Consider the following 18,972-nt stretch of genomic DNA (forward strand, 5'->3'; position numbering starts at 1 on the left):
GGGCAGCGTGTGCGGTGGGGCCCTGACACCTTCGTCACCTGGGGCGGCTCTACATCCGGCAGGGACCAAGGGAAGTGGACCTCGGGCAGGACGCTGCTCCTTTGCTGTGTGGGCTGCCACTCGGGGCCCCTGGACATGCTGGCTGTTACTTGGGCCAGATGCTCTACCCTTTCCCTGGGCTCTGTTTTCTGGGTGCCCAGACCCCCCCTCCCCTTTCTAGTACAGGGAGAAAGGGCCCTCTCTCCTCGAGAGAGAGGATAGCATTCCTGGGAGAGGACAGAACAAGGCCCAAGAAGACGCCCAACTTCCCAGGGTCAGTGGGAGGGGCAGGAGGAAGTTAAACTGGGCTAACTACACGTCACTTTCCACCATGAGGAAAACAAATTTTCCCAAGAGGTTGTGTTGAAACTTAGTACATTTTGAAAAGCTACAAAATAGTCTTCCATTCCAAATCTGAATATCCTACAGAGAGAATCCCCCCCTTTTCAAAGAAAAACCCATAAATACAATGGTTGGTTTTGAACCTTTAATAAAAGTAAAAAATGAATGCAAAAGAACACAATGCTGAAAACTTAGTGTGAATGTGAATCTCACTAGATGTTCAGACCTGGTATAGTGCAAATTTTGTTCATACTATTTTACATTTTTACAAACTCAAATGACTTTGGTTCATATACTTGCTATAAAGTATTGGCAACAAAATTGTTCAGATTCACATCTTTTGGCTACATTGTTTCTAACAGATACAGATTTATTTCCAGTTTAAGAGAAAAAAATACTCACTGTGCATGATCAAGTATATTTGAAAGATTCAATGCCTGCTCTCATCTAATAACTTCTGGTTTTTCATAAAATGCTGATAGCCTCATTGAAAACTTTTCACACAGCTGTTTGATTTCAGAAAAATGTGTAAGGGGGTCATTGCAAAGTTCAGAATGATCCTATTTTCTTTTAAACAAAATTCCTCTAAAACAAATTAGCTACAGTAACCTAAAATTTACTCCAGGATATCTTCCTCAAAACAAAACCCAACTGCAACGAGGACCATCACGTGAAGGGAGCCGAGGGCACAGCCCACGGCTGCCGGCAGTGGCTCTGACCGCTAGCTGCTCAAGGGGAAGGAGTCTTCTCATCAAGCCATGTTCACAGAGTGTAAAACAACCAAAACATTTAAATTGCAAAATACAAAAAGGTAAATTTGTGAGTAAAAATTACAAGTTTACTAAACGCACAAAACTGGAGTATTTCAAAAGGACCGGCTCAGTGGAGAGCACAGCAACGAAGTAACTGCACAACCGAGAGGGGCTGTTGCTGAATTTGGCCCCCATGCAGCACTGAAATGGAGAACCCTCTGTAACACCTCATACGTTAAAAAAATAAATATTTAAGAGGATACAAGGCTCAGGTTGGTTTTCATATACATTGCACTTGAAGTTGAAGACCCAGTACTTGCAAACTGGGTCTAACAAACATGGTCTATGCCATTAAATGAATACATTGTGCTCACCACGTCTTTGAGTATTTAGAAACACCAAATGTTTAATACAGTGACATACGCACTCTTCTTTTTACAAGGCAATCACAGATTGCAAATCCCATAGGGCTGTGGAAAAAAACCAGTCATCTCTGTTCTGGAGTATCAAAGAAACAACACATGATTTCGGCTCACTAAGACTGCCACACGGCAGGCAGGTGCCCCTCCTAGCTGATTGCAGATTCTGGAGAAACTGCATAAATACTGAGGTGGACGTTCCAGCACATCACGGTGCGGAACGAGGACCTCTCACTGCCCTCGGCTCTCAGTAAGATTGTCTACATGCGACTCCCCGGAGGAATGAAAAGCACAGCCGTACGCTGGGACACACGCGCAGCTGCAGGACGGGGCGCCCGGCACTGCCACCCTAAGCTCGCCGCCCCTGCCTTTCTCTTTTTTTACACAACCCTATTTTAGAAATCTTTTGGATAAGTAATATTCCTATTTTATCACACTTCATCTTTGTAAGCACCATCGAGCTCTCCCCTGGGCGCTGATACAAAACCAGAGCTGGTAGTTAGGCTTTAGTTCAAGGCTTGGAAATATGGCAACTTGCTTTTAATGACACATGAAACCGAATCCTCGGGACCCTGCAGCCGGCCGGCCTGTACTTCGTGCCTCCTGAGCAGACCCGGGCATGAATGCCGTCAGGCAAGGTGACATCTCAACACAAGTGGTCATCTTCCCAGCCTGCTACCCTAAAACAGGTGAACTGTTTTCCCGGAGTCACTTGTACAGTCAGCCCAATCTAAAAAGATTATTGAGGGAAAAAGATAATCTTTGTCACAATCCAGGATCACAGATTTTCTCCCAAATCTTGCCATTCTTCAGGATCAGCGGGTTTGAAGATTCAATCGCTATGTGGCTTTTCAGGAACACCCTGCATGTAAAAAGAGAAAAAGGAGCGAGAGAAAATCAGCACTCAATGTATACATATTTTAATTAGCAATTAAGCCGATCCTAAAAAGTGAAAGATAGAAAATTCCTTTGAGTCAGATGAGATGATGGAGACGAGAAATGCGGAGCAGCAGACAAGCTCCAACAACCCCACCGCCGTCCCCTCCCTGCCCGGGGCTAGGAGGGCCAGGAGCCACCGCTTCACCCGGAGGACAGGGCGTGGCCCTCTCAGCCGGGGGAGGGGTTAACAGCTCAGGAGCCGGTTCCGCACACGCTTCCTCACTGACTGCACAGAAACTCGGGGAGATGACCCCTGCCCTTGTCGCTGCCGTCCAGGCCCGGCCCGGCCGGTCCTCAGCAGAGGACAGATGTTCCACTGGAGGAGCAGATCCAAGGCCAGGTGACCTTCCTGAGGTCACGGGGCTGCATGAGGAGAGACCTCCACGCCTCCTGCCACGGAGCCAGGGCCCAGCGCACGGTCTGACCTCTGGCCGAGGGGAGCGGCGTGCAGGGGCAGCTCCGCACGCGCCCGAGGCGCCAGCTCCGGCCCCGCGCTGCACCCGCTCAGGCAGGTGGTCAGCCTCCTGCGTCTGGATCTCCCCATCTCTCAAGCGGGCTGACAGCAGTCCCTACCTCCAGACTGCCGTTACAGGACTCAGTCAGCTGACAGTGAAACTACTGAGCACAACACCTTGAGCGCAACAGAAGTGCTAATTAACGTTGTTATTACTACCAGCAGCCGCTGGATGGCAAACAGGAAAGGCAAACTGAATTCCACGTGCCAGGGAAGCGCACCTGTAACCAGGTGTCCGGGGCCTGGGCCCCAGGAAGCAGGGCCACGCTCTTCGCCGTGGCAGCTGGAAGCCTTACTTTTTTTGAGAAAAGACTTTAAGCTACAAACAGCAACAGATACAAATTCTATCAAATGATGCTACGGACTCACTTTTAAACATGCAGGTTGACAACGAATACCACAAAGAAAAAGCCACTCGGACCATTTAACGCTCAAGCAAAGCCCACCGGTAGGTTTGGGGCGTGGCGGCCCTTGACGGTAACCACATTTGTTTTAAGGGCGGTGGGAACTGAGAAGGCGCGAGGGGGAGGGGTGCAGAGGCGCTGGCACGGTCGCCCTCGGAGGGAACAGAGCCACATGGCACTGGACTCGGGCAGCTCTGGTCACCGTGCTGACCAGCGCCCACCTCAGGTCTCCACCTTCAGACCTGCGTCTTCTTCACTCGAATCACGTCCCACCACAAAAGCGTTACTTGGTGAAGTTTTAAACCAAGAATTCACTCTTAAACGCTGCCCCTGAAATACCACGTCAGATCCATCTTCCGCCTAGGGGCACAGCCAGAGGAAAAGAAATGGGCGGTGCTGACCAATCCCATTTCTAAGGCACGGAGCCATTTCCTGGGTTTTAAGGATGGAAATGAGTTTTCAAATTCTTAACAAAGAATAAGCTCACTTTTACAAATAAGCTGTTAATTTTTTCCCTTTCTTTGAAGAAAGAAAGACTTGGCTTAAGTATTTTAACTCCTTCTTTAAAAAGAAAATGTTTAACTTGCTCTTTTTAAAGACGTTCTTGGGTGAGAAAGATTCTAGCAAGGTGCCACTCTGTCCCAGCCTAAACTTTCAAGACTCCCCAAAGAGAATAAACATAAGGTTAACAATTCTGGGACACAAATACACAACAGCGGGGCACCCAGCCCAGTGTGTTAGGAAGCGCGAGCCTCAGTGCCCCTGGCTTACGTGCTAGGGTCCGGCAGCCCAGGCCCACGGGACCTTCTCCAGGAGACTGGGATCTGAAACAGCAGTGGTCAGGCAGGTGGAGGAGGGGAGCAGCCACACCTGCAGACGCTCTTCCTGCAGTGCCCTCGCTCCAGCCCCTCACATCCACCTGTTGCTGCTTGGTGGGGAAAGCCCACCCAAGAAAAGGTCCTGGGAAAGACTACAGTTGGGCAGGGACACTCAATGTCATGGGGAGTCACAGTTTTCTAAGACAAACCGTATTATAAATGTAGCTGAATCATTCTTCAGCTCTGATATAATCTGAAGCAAATTTAATTTCATACACTTCCAATTCTATTCTCATGAAAAATACAATTTTGGCTTCATGCACTTATCTTTTACTGCTGCAACAGCATATTTTAGAAAGGCCGTCTGCCAACCCATGGGAATGGCAAGAAAGGCAGCATCCTCAGTTCAAGCCAAAGTGGACAGAGGATTTGTTAAGAGGAGGGGTAGGTTGAAAGGTTCAAGAGTCAGCGGAATTGGATGTGAAGGCTATGCAATTCCTGTTGGACAAAGGTGGACGTTTTATTAAGATTCTCTACTGCTTTCAGGGTAGATTCGTTTACAGATACTTTGAAGGATGGAAGAAGAGAGAAACAAAAAGGCAGAGACCAGTCTGGACAGACTCAGGGAGCGGCTGCTGGGGTAGGGATGTGAGTCTGGGAGCTCTGGGGGGACTGATTCGCTGCTCTGTCATCCGCAACCCAAGGCCAAGGCTTTGCTCCCAGTAAACAGACAGCACAGAGGCAGAGGGACCAGAGTCCTGCAGTGACCTCCACGTAAACGATCTCAACAGGGCACAGCAGCAGGTCTGCCCACCTCCTGACACACATCCATCCGCTGCGGAGACCTCAGTCACAAACTCCTGTACACACCTTAGTGCTTCTGGTTGTACAAGTACAGCTGGCCCTTGAACAACACAGGTTTGAACAGCACGGTTCCACTTATATGCGGATTTTTTTCAATAGTAAATACTACAGTGCTACATGGTCTGTGGTTGGTTAAATCCACGGATGCAGAGGGCTGACTCTACGTTACACTCGGATTTTCAGCTTCTCAGAGGGCTGGTGCCCCAACCCACGTGCTCTTCAACGGTCAACTGTTATGTTTTCATTGTACATTTTAAAAATGCAAAAGAGAAAAAAACCCCAAACTACCTGCAGTTCTCCTTCTCAGAAATTGCCACTTTCGTTCCTTTACACACCCCCGGTCCTATTCCCTACCATGGGAGCAAGTGCTGCACGCCTTTGCCAATCTGACTGACCGATCCTTTAAAACTACTTAAACCTGGTTCCTCAATCTCAGGCCTCAAGTAACTATAATAGGAGTAAGTCTCCCTCATTCGCTCGCCTGACTTCTGGCAGAAACACAGCTGTGACATGATCCGTGATCGTTTTGCCTTTATTCACACTGACTGTGCCCTCCGCTGGGTTTGGAAACCTGGAGAAAAGGGACTTAGCTTTTTTCTCCCTTGGAGCAGCCGGCAGCGGGCGCTCGCTACCACATCTGTTCTGAGGACCCACGCTGGATGCAGCAGCCAGAGGGGGAATTGGTAACACCAGCTGTGACCACTCCTCCAGCTGGAAAGGGCCTGCCATTTCCCCCTTCAGCTGGGCTCCAGGCGTAAGGGTTTAAATTTTCACGGATGTAAATATGGCAGGAGTGCTGGGCTCAGAGACCCGGGAGGGTTGTTTCCCTTCAATGACCTGGGATGTTCATCACCCTCCTCCAGTATCAAGACACAATAGTAACATCCAAATACAAGTTTTTTCCCCAACTTTAAAGAGTGAAAAAGAAGAGAAAGCTTAAGTAGGGAGAATTACAATTATGCCAGCTATCTTAAGTTAGGTTTAAAACTTTCATCTTTTCAAAAACGAAAATGCCTACTACAAGGATGGAATGATCGCTGATAAAACCACCTTCATTTGGCATCGTGACCAAAGGTGTGATTGTGCCACTCTTGTAAAATAAGTTACCTTCAACCATTTCTAGGTGTTAGGAACTTGTGCATGATGTGTATTGTCTACCTCTATCAAAAAGACCCTTACTAAAAAAAAAAAAAGAAGACCCTTACTTATTAAAGCTGGTTAAAAACCTTCATCTTAAATGCATGGCAGCATCAGCCCAGCCTCCCGAAGTTATAACCAACTGGCTGAATGATGTCAGTTTTAACTCCACGCAGAGTCACGGGGGTTGAAGACAACTTATCTCAAAAGCCTTATTAGGAATCCTCAACTAAATGGCACTGAAATAAAAATCTCAAAGCAGTAAGGGGTCATAGAGCTGCCTCGTTCTACTCTGAACCATAAAGGGCTCCAGGGAGCAGCACAGGGGCACCACGAGACTGTGGCCACTGTGAGTGTGAGAAGAGCCAGGTCCTCTGATGCTCATGAGGGGTCGAGAAAGAAAGTTTTTTCAATTGAGTCTTTTCGTTTTGGCCAGCACATCCACACAGAGTCACAAAAGGGTGGAAGGCAAGGATGGTTTGGGCGCAGGAACCGGTGGAGCACATTACAAGTTCCACCTTTCTGAAATCACTTCCATTTTTATGGACCAGCCAAGCAGCCTTCAGATCCGGCTCTCCCACGCCAGTAGCAGCTGGCACAAATAAACGGCCTGTTTTTAAAAACACCGTATGAGGAACCAAGTCACGTTTTTGAGAAAGCCCCCAGAGTGTCTGTGAGAGAAATGGCCCTTACAAGATTCTAGTTTCTTTTGTTTTTAGTTCATTTTATTTAAGCCTTCGAGTCAAAGTCTATTCAAAATGACAGTTAAATGTCCACATTTCATCAAAGTGCTCAAGTGTCGATTGTTAACTCCCGAAAAGAACTGCTAAGTTATCCTGACTTCGTTTGTCTTTCTGGCTCTCGGGAAATGGCTCTGTGCGGGGGTCCCGTTTCTCTCTCTTTAGTTATTAGACAGGGTTCAGGCTGGAGTCCACCTACCCAGGGATGCTGAGCCCCCTCCCAGCCTGGTCCGCACTCTCATGGGCCTGGCCCGGGGTCCTTTCCCTAGCATAGCATCATCTGTACCTGCGTGAAGGCGGGGAGGAAACTCATTAGAAATCATTCATTTAGCCATTCAGTAACTTTTCTCTGCCAGTTATCACAGGAGCTGCAGTTCATCTATAACGTGAGTGGAACTCTAGTTCCTTTTAGTGCTCATTGTGAGCTTACAATTCCCTGAATCTTTATAATTTAGCAAAGAGTTACCTGGGTATTGTACCTATTTTTTTTTAATACGCTTTTCTGAATAATTGTTGCGAGTCTCAACTAGATATTTATCAACACCAATCATAATGTATTACGTACACTAAGCCTATCAAGCTGGAAACCACAGTCGGGCACGCAGGTGACAATTGTACGTACCATGGCCAGCTGTCGTCCTATGTTTCCCACGGTCACACCTCCCGAGAAGAAGATGCACGGGAGCCAGGAGCGGATGTACAGAAAATCCGGGGATGTGTACCTGGAGAGAAGGAGACATGAGCCCCTGGGCAGCCGGCTCCCCCGGCGCAGGCGGGGCAGGCACACGGCGCACCAACAGCGTTAGTGTGTGACATCCACGCTCACCGCCACTGCTCGGTTTTCCTTTACATTAAATTACGCACGGTGCATTTTTAACACGTGAATCAACAATAAGCAGCATTTTTGAGAATTTCATGTCTAAGTTTATGCTATGTAATTACAGAAAAAAACATGACATCTCAGCTTACAAGGTATTTTTTTAAAAAGTTAAGTAACAGCTTCCGGACGGAGGTGATATTTGAGAGCACGTGCTTACTGATAGACACCATTGTACACCAGCAGCTGAGTGATCACAGTGGCAAGGAAGGCGATGGTGATCCCAAGCCCAAGGCCACTTCTTGAACGGTCAAATGTCCACCAAAGGCCCAAAGACAGGGCTGCTAACGTCAAGGAGAGCTGAACGTTATTGGCAAAATCCAATTTCTGGCGATGCAAAGTTAAGGAAAAGCATAACGATTTTTAATACGGTCAAAACCAAAAAAGCCCCAGGGCCTACAATTATGTGTGCACCACATAATTCTTCATCCATAGAAGCTGCCAGGTGAGCTGCAGAGAGCATCTGTTGGATACAAGGTTACCGTGACCAAGATGACCTGGAACTTCTCTGGGATCCCTGGGTCAAAAACTTGACTTTACCAGTAAACTTCCTGAAAGCCACATATAAAATTCTGCTGGTATTTCAACCACAAAACAACGTATTTTGCTAGTAAGTCATCTATAGTTCCCCTTTTACTTCTTGTTTTTATTAGTAGTTGAACTGAGCAAGCACAGCCGCTGCTCCACGTCTGCAAGAAGACACCTCACCAGAATGGCATCTAACACGACGTGGGTGCAGCTGGTGGAGACACGACTGGCTTCCGTCACAACACTGCTTATCAGCTGCGGACGAAACAAGTTTGTCAGAGCCCTGACCTCTTATAATACCCTTTTCTGACATTCTTATCATTAAAATCAGGGTAGAGCAGATTTAAGAAGCAGTAACTCTAAAAATAACTTTCTCCAGGATTTAAAAATATAATCTAGTTGTGCTAAAGAAACCATAAATCTTTTGAGACCTGGTAAACCACGGCCCGTCTTCCTGAAAAACGCACTGTGTACAGACATGCAGCATGTTTTGCGTCATGCATTCCACCCATGGATGCCAGAACCTGATCCTGAAGTTAACCTAACTAAGAACCCTATTCCAGAGGCCGCCGCTTCTGACTGGCCCTGGGCCTTCCGCGGTCATGCCAGGGAGGGACAGAGAAGCAGACAGGCTTCTCCTCCACCTTCTGGAAGGATCAGCCAGGAAGAATGATGCTCTCGCCACTTCTCACTGGGCCACAGGAACCAGGTCTTCACGGTGGAAGGATGTAAGGTAGAAATGTAAAGGGAATTCACAAAAGGAACTCTGAGGATCCAGCAGATACTGCCTGAGAAAGGACAGAACAAAGATGTCCACTCTGTTCCTGGTGGTAACTGTTTCCTGAAACGAACTGAAAGGACTCCCAAGAACCATTTTGAAAATTGCTGAGAGCAAACTGAGCAACGTGCTCTGAAATAATATACTCGGAAGAAGATGGTTCAACTGCCTCATGATGTGATATATACTCATTAAAAGTAACGAAACTTTCAACGTGTAACATAAGCTTCTCTGGACAGCACACCCACTGAAGGATACAGCACTGGCGTGATTGATACCAACAAAAACTGCCACACAGCGCATCACACTGGCCCACTCCCTCTTAAACTTGTGTGGCTCTCCAAGGTGACTGTCAATGCAGGGGTAAAGCAAGCCGACAACAGCTGTTGAAGAAAGACAAGGGAGCAGCGTTAGAGAACACCGGCTGAAAATGATGTGATCTCTACCTGGCAATTATTAACATATTTTTCAAACCATTCCTTTTCCTAGAAGATTTATCAGCTACAATGTAATATTTGAATTAAAACTAATTTTACATTTTTGTTCTCTTTGAATAGAAACAAACAAAAATCATTGTTTCGAAATATTTAAAATAAAATCGCAGTTCTTTGGTTTGAAGCACAGAAGGAATGGAGCCAGGGGTTAATTATCCATAAGCAAACCACTCCTGCGCCTACACAGGGGGCCTCCAGTTTGCATGTGTCGTTCCATCGTACAGTGGGGAGGGGCGCTTCCACGAGGGCCTGGAGGCCACAGCACCAGTGTGTATAGCCATATACTGAAAGGGTTTAGGAAAACAAAGTAGGAGCCTATCTTTCCAAGAACAAAAATGAGAACACTGCCCCACTGCTTGGTACCCACGGCATCCCTCCCGTGACACGTCCCGGCTGGAACACAGCTCTCCACTCCAGCCTCGTGCTGAGAAGGCAGCGTGTTTCCACAGCGCAGGGGACACACCCAGACTCCAAGGGGGCAGTAGGCAGAGTTAAGGACAGTGGGCCTGTTACTCAGCTGTGTCCCCTTGGACACGGTTGCTTAACCTTTCTGTAATTCAGTTTCCATGTCTGTAAAATGGAGCTACAGCCGAGTCCTGTTGTAAGGACGAAAAGCAGCAAAACAGAGAGAAATGCAAGGTGAGCAGTCTGTAAACATCAGCTGCGAAGCGAACAGGAGGGCATCCCTCTTGCAGCGCCGTGGTCGCTTAGGTACACGCTTGTTCTGCCCACCAGACCAGGATGCTTGACGGGGGCAGTCTGCTCACTGTGCACTTCCAGCAGCTGGGAGAGCTGAGGCTACAGAAAGCATCTGGCAAGTGTTTGCTCCTCAGTGGATGCTGTGTGACTAGAGAAGTACTGAGACCTTCTGGGCTGAGACCAATTCAGCAAGTTTATAAAACCAGCCAAATGACCAAGAAATTCTACTCAGAGAAGACAGTCTGCCCGTCCACAACCTGGACTGCTGACCCTGGGTCACGTTTTGTGGCTGGCCAGGTGCACTACAATGTAAACTCTGAACAAGGGATTTGTTTTCCTTCATCTATAGAGCCCAACGTTTTAGGGGGAAGGCCTGGCTTTGGCACGTTCACAGGGCATCCCGAAAAAGGAAGTGCGGGAGGCCGCTGGGGCAGCAGCTCTGCCCACTCGGCCCACGTGACGGTTTGTTTTCAGTTACCCAGCGCTGTAGCATGTTCGCTGGGGCAGCCAATCGCACTGCAGTTCCCTCGCTCACCAGTTCTGCCAGCGGCCAATCGCACGGCTCGCTTGGGATGACAGCTGCGGGCTCCCCCACCACTGTCCTCAGGGCCGGATCAGTAAGAGGGAAGGACCTCGGGCAGCCTGGCACGAGCGTGAAACAGCCAATCATCTCCCCACCTGGTCCCCAGTCGCTGGGCTGCTTCCAGCCTCCAGAGACTGGCATTGCGGGTCACCATTCTCTGCCCCCCTCCTTCTCTAGATACAGTCACTGGAGACGGCACACTTCCCCTCTGCGGACGGTCCGATTTTCAAATGAACGGTTCTCAGAGGCTGCAAATGGTTCTTCACCAAACATCTTCCGTTTCTACTCACCAGCTGCTGTCCCACAGCACGGCGGAACCCACCAGGCGGAGGAGAAGATGGTGGCGATGACCTCCTCAGGGAACAGGGTGACGTTCCTCTGGACCTGCAGCAGGTTCAGCACCAGGGCCAGGACCACGCCCACTGAGAACAGCACCAGGCTCCTTTGCACCCAGTGGTGATGCCAGCTGTTGGTGTGGCCGCTGCCGCCATGGCCTCCCACGCCAGCGCTCGCGGGCCCGTGAGCCGGGCCGGTGCCCCGGGCACTGTGGGCCACCAGGGGAGAGGGGCCTGACACTGGGGAGTTGATCATTTCTCCCACTTTGGCCTCCAGCCCTCTGGCACTGGCCCTCAGGTGGCTTCTGTGCTTCGCGCCCTTAGCGCAGGGACCGCTCCAGGGGTGGTCGTCCAGTCTGGGCATCAGCCACCAGTCTGACAGGCTCTCCTAGAAGGAAGAGGGGGTGTGGAGGTGGAACCCCGATCAAGTTCACTTCCAAAGGACATGGCAGGTCCAGGGAGGCCCAGTCAGAGCGAGGGCTCTGCTCGCCTTCATCGCCGGCACGTCCAGGGAAACCCCCACGGCCTCGGAGTCAGCCGCTCAGGGGAGCCCACGGGCCGGTACCGCGGGGGAGGGCTGCAAGGACCCTGCCCACACACCCCGCCTGGGAGCTGCGCAGGCTGTTTGCAGCGGCAGCCAGGTCAGGTACACCTGAGCGTTGAGCGCCCGCCGCAGTGCCCCTCTGCACAAGCCCCGAAGTTCTGGCCCGTCCAGTCCAGAAGTTTTTCAGACCCCGTCCGTCTGCAGGAGGCAGACCCGGCCAGGCTAGCCTGGAGGCAGGCCGCCCCAGGACAAGGTGCTGGGGTCTTCCGGACTGAGAGGAGCACTGGCAGAGCCCGCCTGGGGTCGGGGGTGCAGCACCCCGCTGCGGGGCTCGGCTTGGGGTCAGGGCGTGCGCCCAGCCCCGAGGGTCGGTGCCGAGGATCCCAGTGGAAGGCCGTCTCGAGGGGCGGCTGCCAGAAGTGGAGGCGCCGGGACCCCGACATCCCAGCCCGGCCCGACCCCGGGACCCCGCCCCCGCCGCCCCCGGCCCGGGTCCCCTCGCTGCGCCTCGCGTACCTGGCTGAGGGGCGCCCGCCCGCGGGCTCGCCGATGGAGGAGATCACTGAGGAGCTTCACGGCCCAGACCGCCTGGAGTTAAGCCCGCGGCGTTCAGTGCGCCGCGCAGCTTATAAGGCGGGCGGCGGGGCCCCGGGTCACGTGACCCCGCCCCGGCCCGCGCGCCAGGGGGCGTGGCCTCCGCGCGCCCCGCCCCGCCCGCGCGCCCGTCCGCTCGTGGTCTGGTGAGGCGGCCGCGACCAATCGGGGGCGGGCGACCCATATGACGTCATCACACGCCACCGCAGCCCTGCGTCCGGCGCACTGACTCGGGAGCGCGGACGGATGGCGGACTGACACCGCCGGGGGCCAGACGGAGGGAGCCGGAGGTGGGGGGGCCGGACGGGGACGGACTGACGGACGGGGCTGGGGGGGAGGGGACGACGGGCTGGGGGACCGACGGATGGGAATGCGGGGAATGCCCGACGGACGGACCGATGGACGGCGCTGCGGGGCTGCGTCGACAGGCTGGGGGACTGACCGACGGACGGGGCCGGCGGGTGGGGCACAGGTTGACGGACGGGGCTGGCCGAGAGCGCCCCGGACCTCGGGCGGCCTCTCCCCGCGTAGGTTCGGACCGGACGGCGGCGGGAGGGCCGTTTCCAGCAATTGGCAGCCGCGGGCCTGGCGTCGGGTGGTTGAACACCTTAGTCCCCAGACCCTGATGCAGGCGTGGCCTATTCCAGAGCTTCCCCAGTGAGGCCTCGCCAGCTGGTCACTCTTCGCACCTGCGTGTCACCTGATGATGCTCTGATCTCTGTTCCCTGACCTGCTCCCTGAGGCTCCTGGCAGTCAGCACAGCTGCTAATTTAAAGCGGGTTCATGTGTGCAGTGACCGGAAGGTGCTGGCATGCGCAGTAAGGGCTCGGAGATACGAGTTATTTATCGTGTGTGCAAGGATGTGCGTGTTGTGAAGGGTACTTTTATGTTTCCCAGCCACCAGAGAGGTTCAGAAAACTTAACGACATAAGATCCTTTATGAAAATGAAAATGATGAAATTTTCATAAAATAATTTATTCTAGTTTCTAATTATCTTTCATGGGAAAACAAACCATCAAAACCACTCATGAAAAAATAAGGTGTTGTTTTATTTATTTATTTTTATTTTATGACTGTGTTGAGTCTTCGTTTCTGTGCGAGGGCTTTCTCTAGTTGTGGCAAGTGGGGACCACTCTTCATCGCGGTGCGCGGGCCTCTCACCGTTGCGGCCTCTCTTGGTGCGGAGCACAGGCTCCAGACGCGCAGGCTCAGTAATTGTGGCTCACGGGCCCAGTTGCTCCGTGGCATGTGGGATCTTCCCAGACCAGGGCTCGAACCCGTGTCCCCTGCATTGGCAGGCAGATTCTCAACCACTGCGCCACCAGGGAAGCCCTAAGGTGTTGTTTTATCTTGCTGATGTAATGTGTTTATACCCTGTTTGCCACATGGGTCTCACCATCTAAAGAGGAGGGCAGGCCCCTCGCCAATTGAAAACCCACATCTTGTTGAGCAAGATCGTATTATTAAGATGTCCTTGAAAAACAGAGAAAGTCTATGGTCTTCTGTACTGTCTGCGGGTGAGCAGAGATTGAGAGGAACTTTGTGCTCTAAGTAGCAAATTCTCTCACAGCCAAGAGACCCTACAGGCTTAGGCAGTGTGAAATACCATATTGTGTGGCATCTTCCACATCAGGGTTTCTGGCTTTATGCCAGAAGGTTAAAAAAAATACCTGAACATCTTCCAGAGGTATCAGCATTTCTCAAATTTGATTCGGGGGGTGGGGTAGGATTCACACGAATTTCTAATGGTAATCAGGAGACTTCAAGGAAAAGTAATGCTGGTAGTGGATGTGTTTACTCTCCCAGACCATAACGGTGTTTCCTCAGGAAACCTGAGAAGCGCTACAAAAGACAGTTGCCTTGTTAACGTGTTCCTGTTGCCCCAGGGTCAGAACTGGTTTCTCTTCTTTGTCTCCTTTACCTGACGGGCTAGACACAGCCTGGTTGTGTGGATGTCCTAGCCACGCCCCCCGGCCCCCGCCCCCCCCCCCCCCCCCCCGTCCATGATGCCAACGTGGCATAAACTTAACCTAATCTTCTACTTCTGTGAAAACATAAAAGACTGTTGTCACTGTGGATTATGACCAAAGTTGCTCTCGAATGGTTATGTTCAATCGAGACAGCATTTGCTAGTAATGTGACTTGTTTTCATTTCTTGAGCCTGACCAGACAAAGTAGGAGTTGGTGGAGAGGAGGGTTTCGTCTTCAGCTCTGCCTGTGGGCAGGCAGGACCAGGCTTTCCTCTCTCTGCCCTGGTCACAACTATGTACTTTGTTCCCAAAGGTTCAAAGCAGTTTTGACTCCAAGGAATCCAAGAAAGGCTTGGAGCCTTGAAAGGCTCCAAGTGGCCTTTCTCTCCACTTCCTGCATAAGTACGTGAAGATATGTTTCTGTGTGTGTGTGTGTACCTTCACAGTAATGTTGGAACCCACAAAGTTCCAAAAAGCTGCCCAGCTAGCAACCAACAGGAAACTGGTCCAATAAATGACGGCGCACCAGTGCGACGGGATACTGCATAACTGAGAGGCACCCCTTCTTCAACCGTCAGAAGCCTGTGCTGGGTCTCCCCCACCCCACCCTCAAGTTCAGGTCCCATACACACAGGTGAGGAAGCACTGATATAAGTCAAGCTCTTAACCTCATGGAGATGCGTATACATCACAGCCTTGACCCAGAAATGTAGGGGTGTCATGGATTCAGTTGGGAAACACCAGCAGATACAGGAAGCTTTAGCGCATCTGCTTTCAAAACCTGGTGTATTCAGATATATGAGGCCCAGTAAACCAAGGTGACAGCTCTTTGCTTACCTACTGAACTGCGGTAGACAGGGATTCCCGGCAGCACAGAAATCAGTGTATCTGTCTTCTGGGATCTAAGATCGTTTTCTTCATCTTTCTTCTCTTGCCGTTCTGCGTGGCCATGCAGGCTATCCCAATATCTGAATATTTCAGTTTCAGTGTTCCTTATGTCCAAGTACATATCTTATAAGAACACTTTATGGGTTCCTGTGTTGCCTGTCTGCTGTGCAGAAAAGGGCTGTTAATTCCATTAGCTAATTGGTGTGTTAGGGTCTGTTCACTCAGTTACCTTTTTCTCTCTACCGGAGTAGATGTTAATGCAGCCCAGCCTCTGACTCTCCACCCCCTCTGGCGTCTGTACTGGGACTTTGTGAACCAGGGGCCTCCTGGAGACACACAGCGGCCCCAGGGACCCGGTGGAAGGCGGGAGGGATGCCTGTGCGCTGCATTCTGTCTGGTCCCTGCCGAGGGCTCTCAGCATGGCCTCCATCTCAGGTAGCGTTGGTCACTGCATCCCCAGGGTGTGTGGTGTGCCTAAATGCCTGTGGAGTCTGGCCCCATGAAAGAAGTCAGTCTAGGGGAATGACAATGGAAGGATTTGGATTTACCGTCTGGAGACTGCAGCCTCGGTATCAGAAACCATATTCAAATATTTTGAGAGTTTGAAATGCCATTATCTCCAGCGCGGCTGTTATTGATGCAGTTTCTCTGTTCAACATAATGGGCTCTATTCTCTCCAGCCCCAGTCAGTGACTCTGAGTTAAGTATCTGGGGAAATGTGTTCATGAGGGTCCCATTTAGTTCTTAATTGTACCACTTTATATTAATCATTATAGATGTGCTATTACGCAAGGGGAGTTTACTGTCCCTTATGAACTAAACCCGGTCCCGTGCCTTCTCCCCAGACCACTCACTAAGGGCACGATGCTCGGTAGCTCTTCTGGACCCAGACGAATCGTGGGATCATGGGCGGTGTGTGTGTGGGGGGGGCTGTTCTAAGAACTTTAAGACATCGTGTAGTGGGCAATCTATGGCTCTTAGTCTGTATTCCTACTGTCCTTTTAATTATAACACTAATAACCATTGAAAAAATAACCTATTTAAATAACCTATTTTTGAAAATAGGGTAGATGATTAAGTATATTATTATTATTTTAAAATTAATTTATTTATTTATTTTTGGCTGCTTTGGGTCTTTGTTCCTGTGCGCGGGCTTTCTCTAGTTGTGGCGATAGGGGGCTACTCTTTGTTGCGGTGCGCAGGCTTCTCAATGCGGTGGCTTCTCTTGTTGCGGAGCACAAGGTCTAGGCATGCGGGCTTTAGTAGTTGTGGCTCGTGGGCTCTAGAGCGCAGGCTCAGTAGTTGTGGCGCACGGGCTTAGTTGTTCTGCGGCATGCGGGATCTTCCTAGACCAGGACTCGAACCCGTGTCCCCTGCATCGCCAGGTGGATTCTTAATCACTACGCCACCAGGGAAGCCCCGTATAATATTTTTAAATAGAAAAACATCACGTGCTTATTGTAAAACATTCAGAAAACATGTGAAAATACATTTTTTAAAAATCCATAATTCCCACCACCTAGAGACACTCACTATAACTTTTTGGGGTATTTCCAGATATTTTTCCTATGCATGTATGTGTGTGTTTTTTAAAAAAAACAAACAGAAAAACACAAGTAGGATCATACTTTGCATATAGTGGAACCAGGCCTTCGGAGATCATGCATAGACCGTGTCATCACTTTTTAACAGCCTTGTTGAGACAAAATTCACTAATCATGTAATTCACCCATCTAAAGTGTACGATTCAGTGGCTCTTAGTATATGCACGGAGTTGCGCAACCATCAGGACAGCCAGTTGTAGAACATTTTATCACCCTGAAAGAAGCTCCCGTGTGCCGAGCTATCATTCCCCTCACGCGCCGCCTCCCACCCCACCCTCCAGCTTCCACTCCCCAGCCCTAGGCAACTACTAATCTCTTTTCTGTCTCTATAGGTTTTTCTGTTCTGGAGTTGCATATGAACGGAATTATATAATATGTGGTCTTTTGTGTTTAGATTCTATCACTTAGCATGATGTTTTCAAGGTTCATCCTCATTGTACCATGTACCAGTACTTCATTCCTTTTTATGGCTGAATAATATCCCATTATGTGGAAATACCACATTTTGTTTACTCACCAGTGGATGGGCAATTGTGTTGTTTCTCCTGTTTGTGATGAATAATGCTTCTTACAAACATTTGTGTGTGAGTTTCTGTGTGGACATATGTGTTCACTTCTCTTGGGGGGAACTGCTGAGAGTGGACTTGCTGACCATCTAGTAACTATCTTTAATTGTTTATGGAACTGCTGGACTCTCTTCCAAAGCAGCTGTACCATTTCACATTCCCATCAGCAGCATATGAAGGTTCTGATTTCTCCACATCCTCACCAATGCTGGTTGTTATCTGACTTTTTGATTCTAATTATCCCAGTGGGTGTGAAGTGTGTGTGTCGTCATCTTGATAGCAGGTTGGTATTCTTCCTGTATGTTGGGGAGTGTCTTAGCTTGTTTGCTAAGACTTTATTGATAAGTGTCATCTCAACACGAGTGAGGGAATGAAGTGAGTGAACCAGTGAAGGAGGAAACACAAGGCAGAGCCTTACCGACATGGCTGCAGCTGTCCGAGGAAACACATCCACTTGCCTGGTCGTGCACCACGTCTCCCATACAGGCTGTGGAGAACGAACATGTTTTACAAGAACAGTCCTTTGGGGAAAAGAAAAAAAAGAGTATCTTTAGTTTTCTGTCTCCCTTCTCTGGTTGGTCAAGTTTGTCCCTTGGTCACTACGTCCTCTGCTGTCCTGATTCTGGTTCTCAGCCCCTCCCTGTAGCTGCTGGGCATCCAGAGTCCACAGCCAACAGCGAGTGCATCGTCGGAGTCTAAAGCGGTAGGAAGAGCCCAGGGCTGCTTCTGTAGGTCCAGTTGGGTCAGATGGTCCGTTCCTGTGTCAGTCACTTAGAAAGGGAATAGAAGATTCGTGAGAGCCCAACCCTTTGACTTACAGAGACCGCTGCAAATGGTGGCCAGAGTCTTTGGAGGATGCACCAAGGCAGGGTGCGTGGGGTGAAGAATGAATGAGCGTCAGCGGCCCTCGGGGCGGAGAGAAGGAGAAGACTGCAGAGGATACTGGGATGGAAGGTCCAGAAACAGGAAAAGGTGTGTGGTTAGGAAGCCCAGGGAGGTGCTCCCGTTCGCAGCACAGACACTAAATGGAACGACACAGAGATCAGCATGGGCCCTGAGCAACGATGACATGCAAATCTGTAAACGCTTCTTCCATGTTAAAGGGACAATAAAAAAGAAATCCGGAGAGGTGTGTTCCACGAAGGCGAGTCAGCAGAGGCAAAGGCCAGCTCCTGTCCGAAGGAGGCAGTGATGGGACGTGGGGACCTTGGGGGGGACAGCGTGGAGTCAGGCGGCTGCTTCATAAGGAGCCAAGTTGGACAAGGAGGGGAGAACAAGGCTGGAGGAGAACGTGGGCTGGAGGGTTTTTCTTTTGTTTTAAAGACAGGAGAGACACACATTTAAATGCTGATGGAAGATTCCAGTAGAAAGAGAGAGAAAAGGGGGAGAAAGTGTGGGTAACTCCTGAAGAGTCCTGCTGAGGAGGGGCGGGTGTGGGGTGAGTAGGGGTTGGCTGTCCCCAGCAGGGCGCCCCTGAGGAAGGCCTGCGCCTGCAGGCAGTGGGCCTGGAGGGCGGGCTCCAGGGCGCTGCCCTCATGGCTTT

The 18,972-nt window shown here is 50.3% G+C and overlaps 1 protein-coding gene and 1 non-coding gene across 3 annotated transcripts; one reads left to right on the forward strand and one right to left on the reverse strand.

The window, feature by feature from the left end:
* Positions 1–512: 512 nt before the first annotated feature.
* Positions 513–12,458, reverse strand: INSIG1 (insulin induced gene 1). 2 transcript variants are annotated; one of them, XM_057550278.1, is made up of 6 exons: positions 12,323–12,458; positions 11,218–11,650; positions 9,410–9,534; positions 8,006–8,172; positions 7,591–7,690; positions 513–2,414 (listed from the first exon to the last, which is right to left on the reverse strand). In XM_057550278.1, the coding sequence occupies exons 2-6, from the start codon at positions 11,624–11,626 to the stop codon at positions 2,385–2,387; spliced, it is 831 nt and encodes a 276-aa protein (XP_057406261.1). In that variant the 5' UTR covers positions 11,627–11,650; positions 12,323–12,458; the 3' UTR covers positions 513–2,384. The 2 variants fall into 2 exon arrangements, with proteins under 2 accessions (XP_057406261.1, XP_057406262.1); XM_057550279.1 differs by lacking the exons at positions 8,006–8,172; positions 9,410–9,534.
* Positions 12,459–18,426: 5,968 nt separating this feature from the next.
* Positions 18,427–18,529, forward strand: LOC114237709 (U6 spliceosomal RNA). Its single transcript, XR_003623221.1, has one exon. It is a non-coding gene; the product is annotated as a U6 spliceosomal RNA (small nuclear RNA).
* The last annotated feature ends 443 nt before the right edge of the window (positions 18,530–18,972 follow it).

Source organism: Balaenoptera acutorostrata, chromosome 7, assembly GCF_949987535.1.
Source record: "Balaenoptera acutorostrata chromosome 7, mBalAcu1.1, whole genome shotgun sequence".
NCBI classification, from domain to species: Eukaryota; Metazoa; Chordata; class Mammalia; order Artiodactyla; family Balaenopteridae; genus Balaenoptera; species Balaenoptera acutorostrata.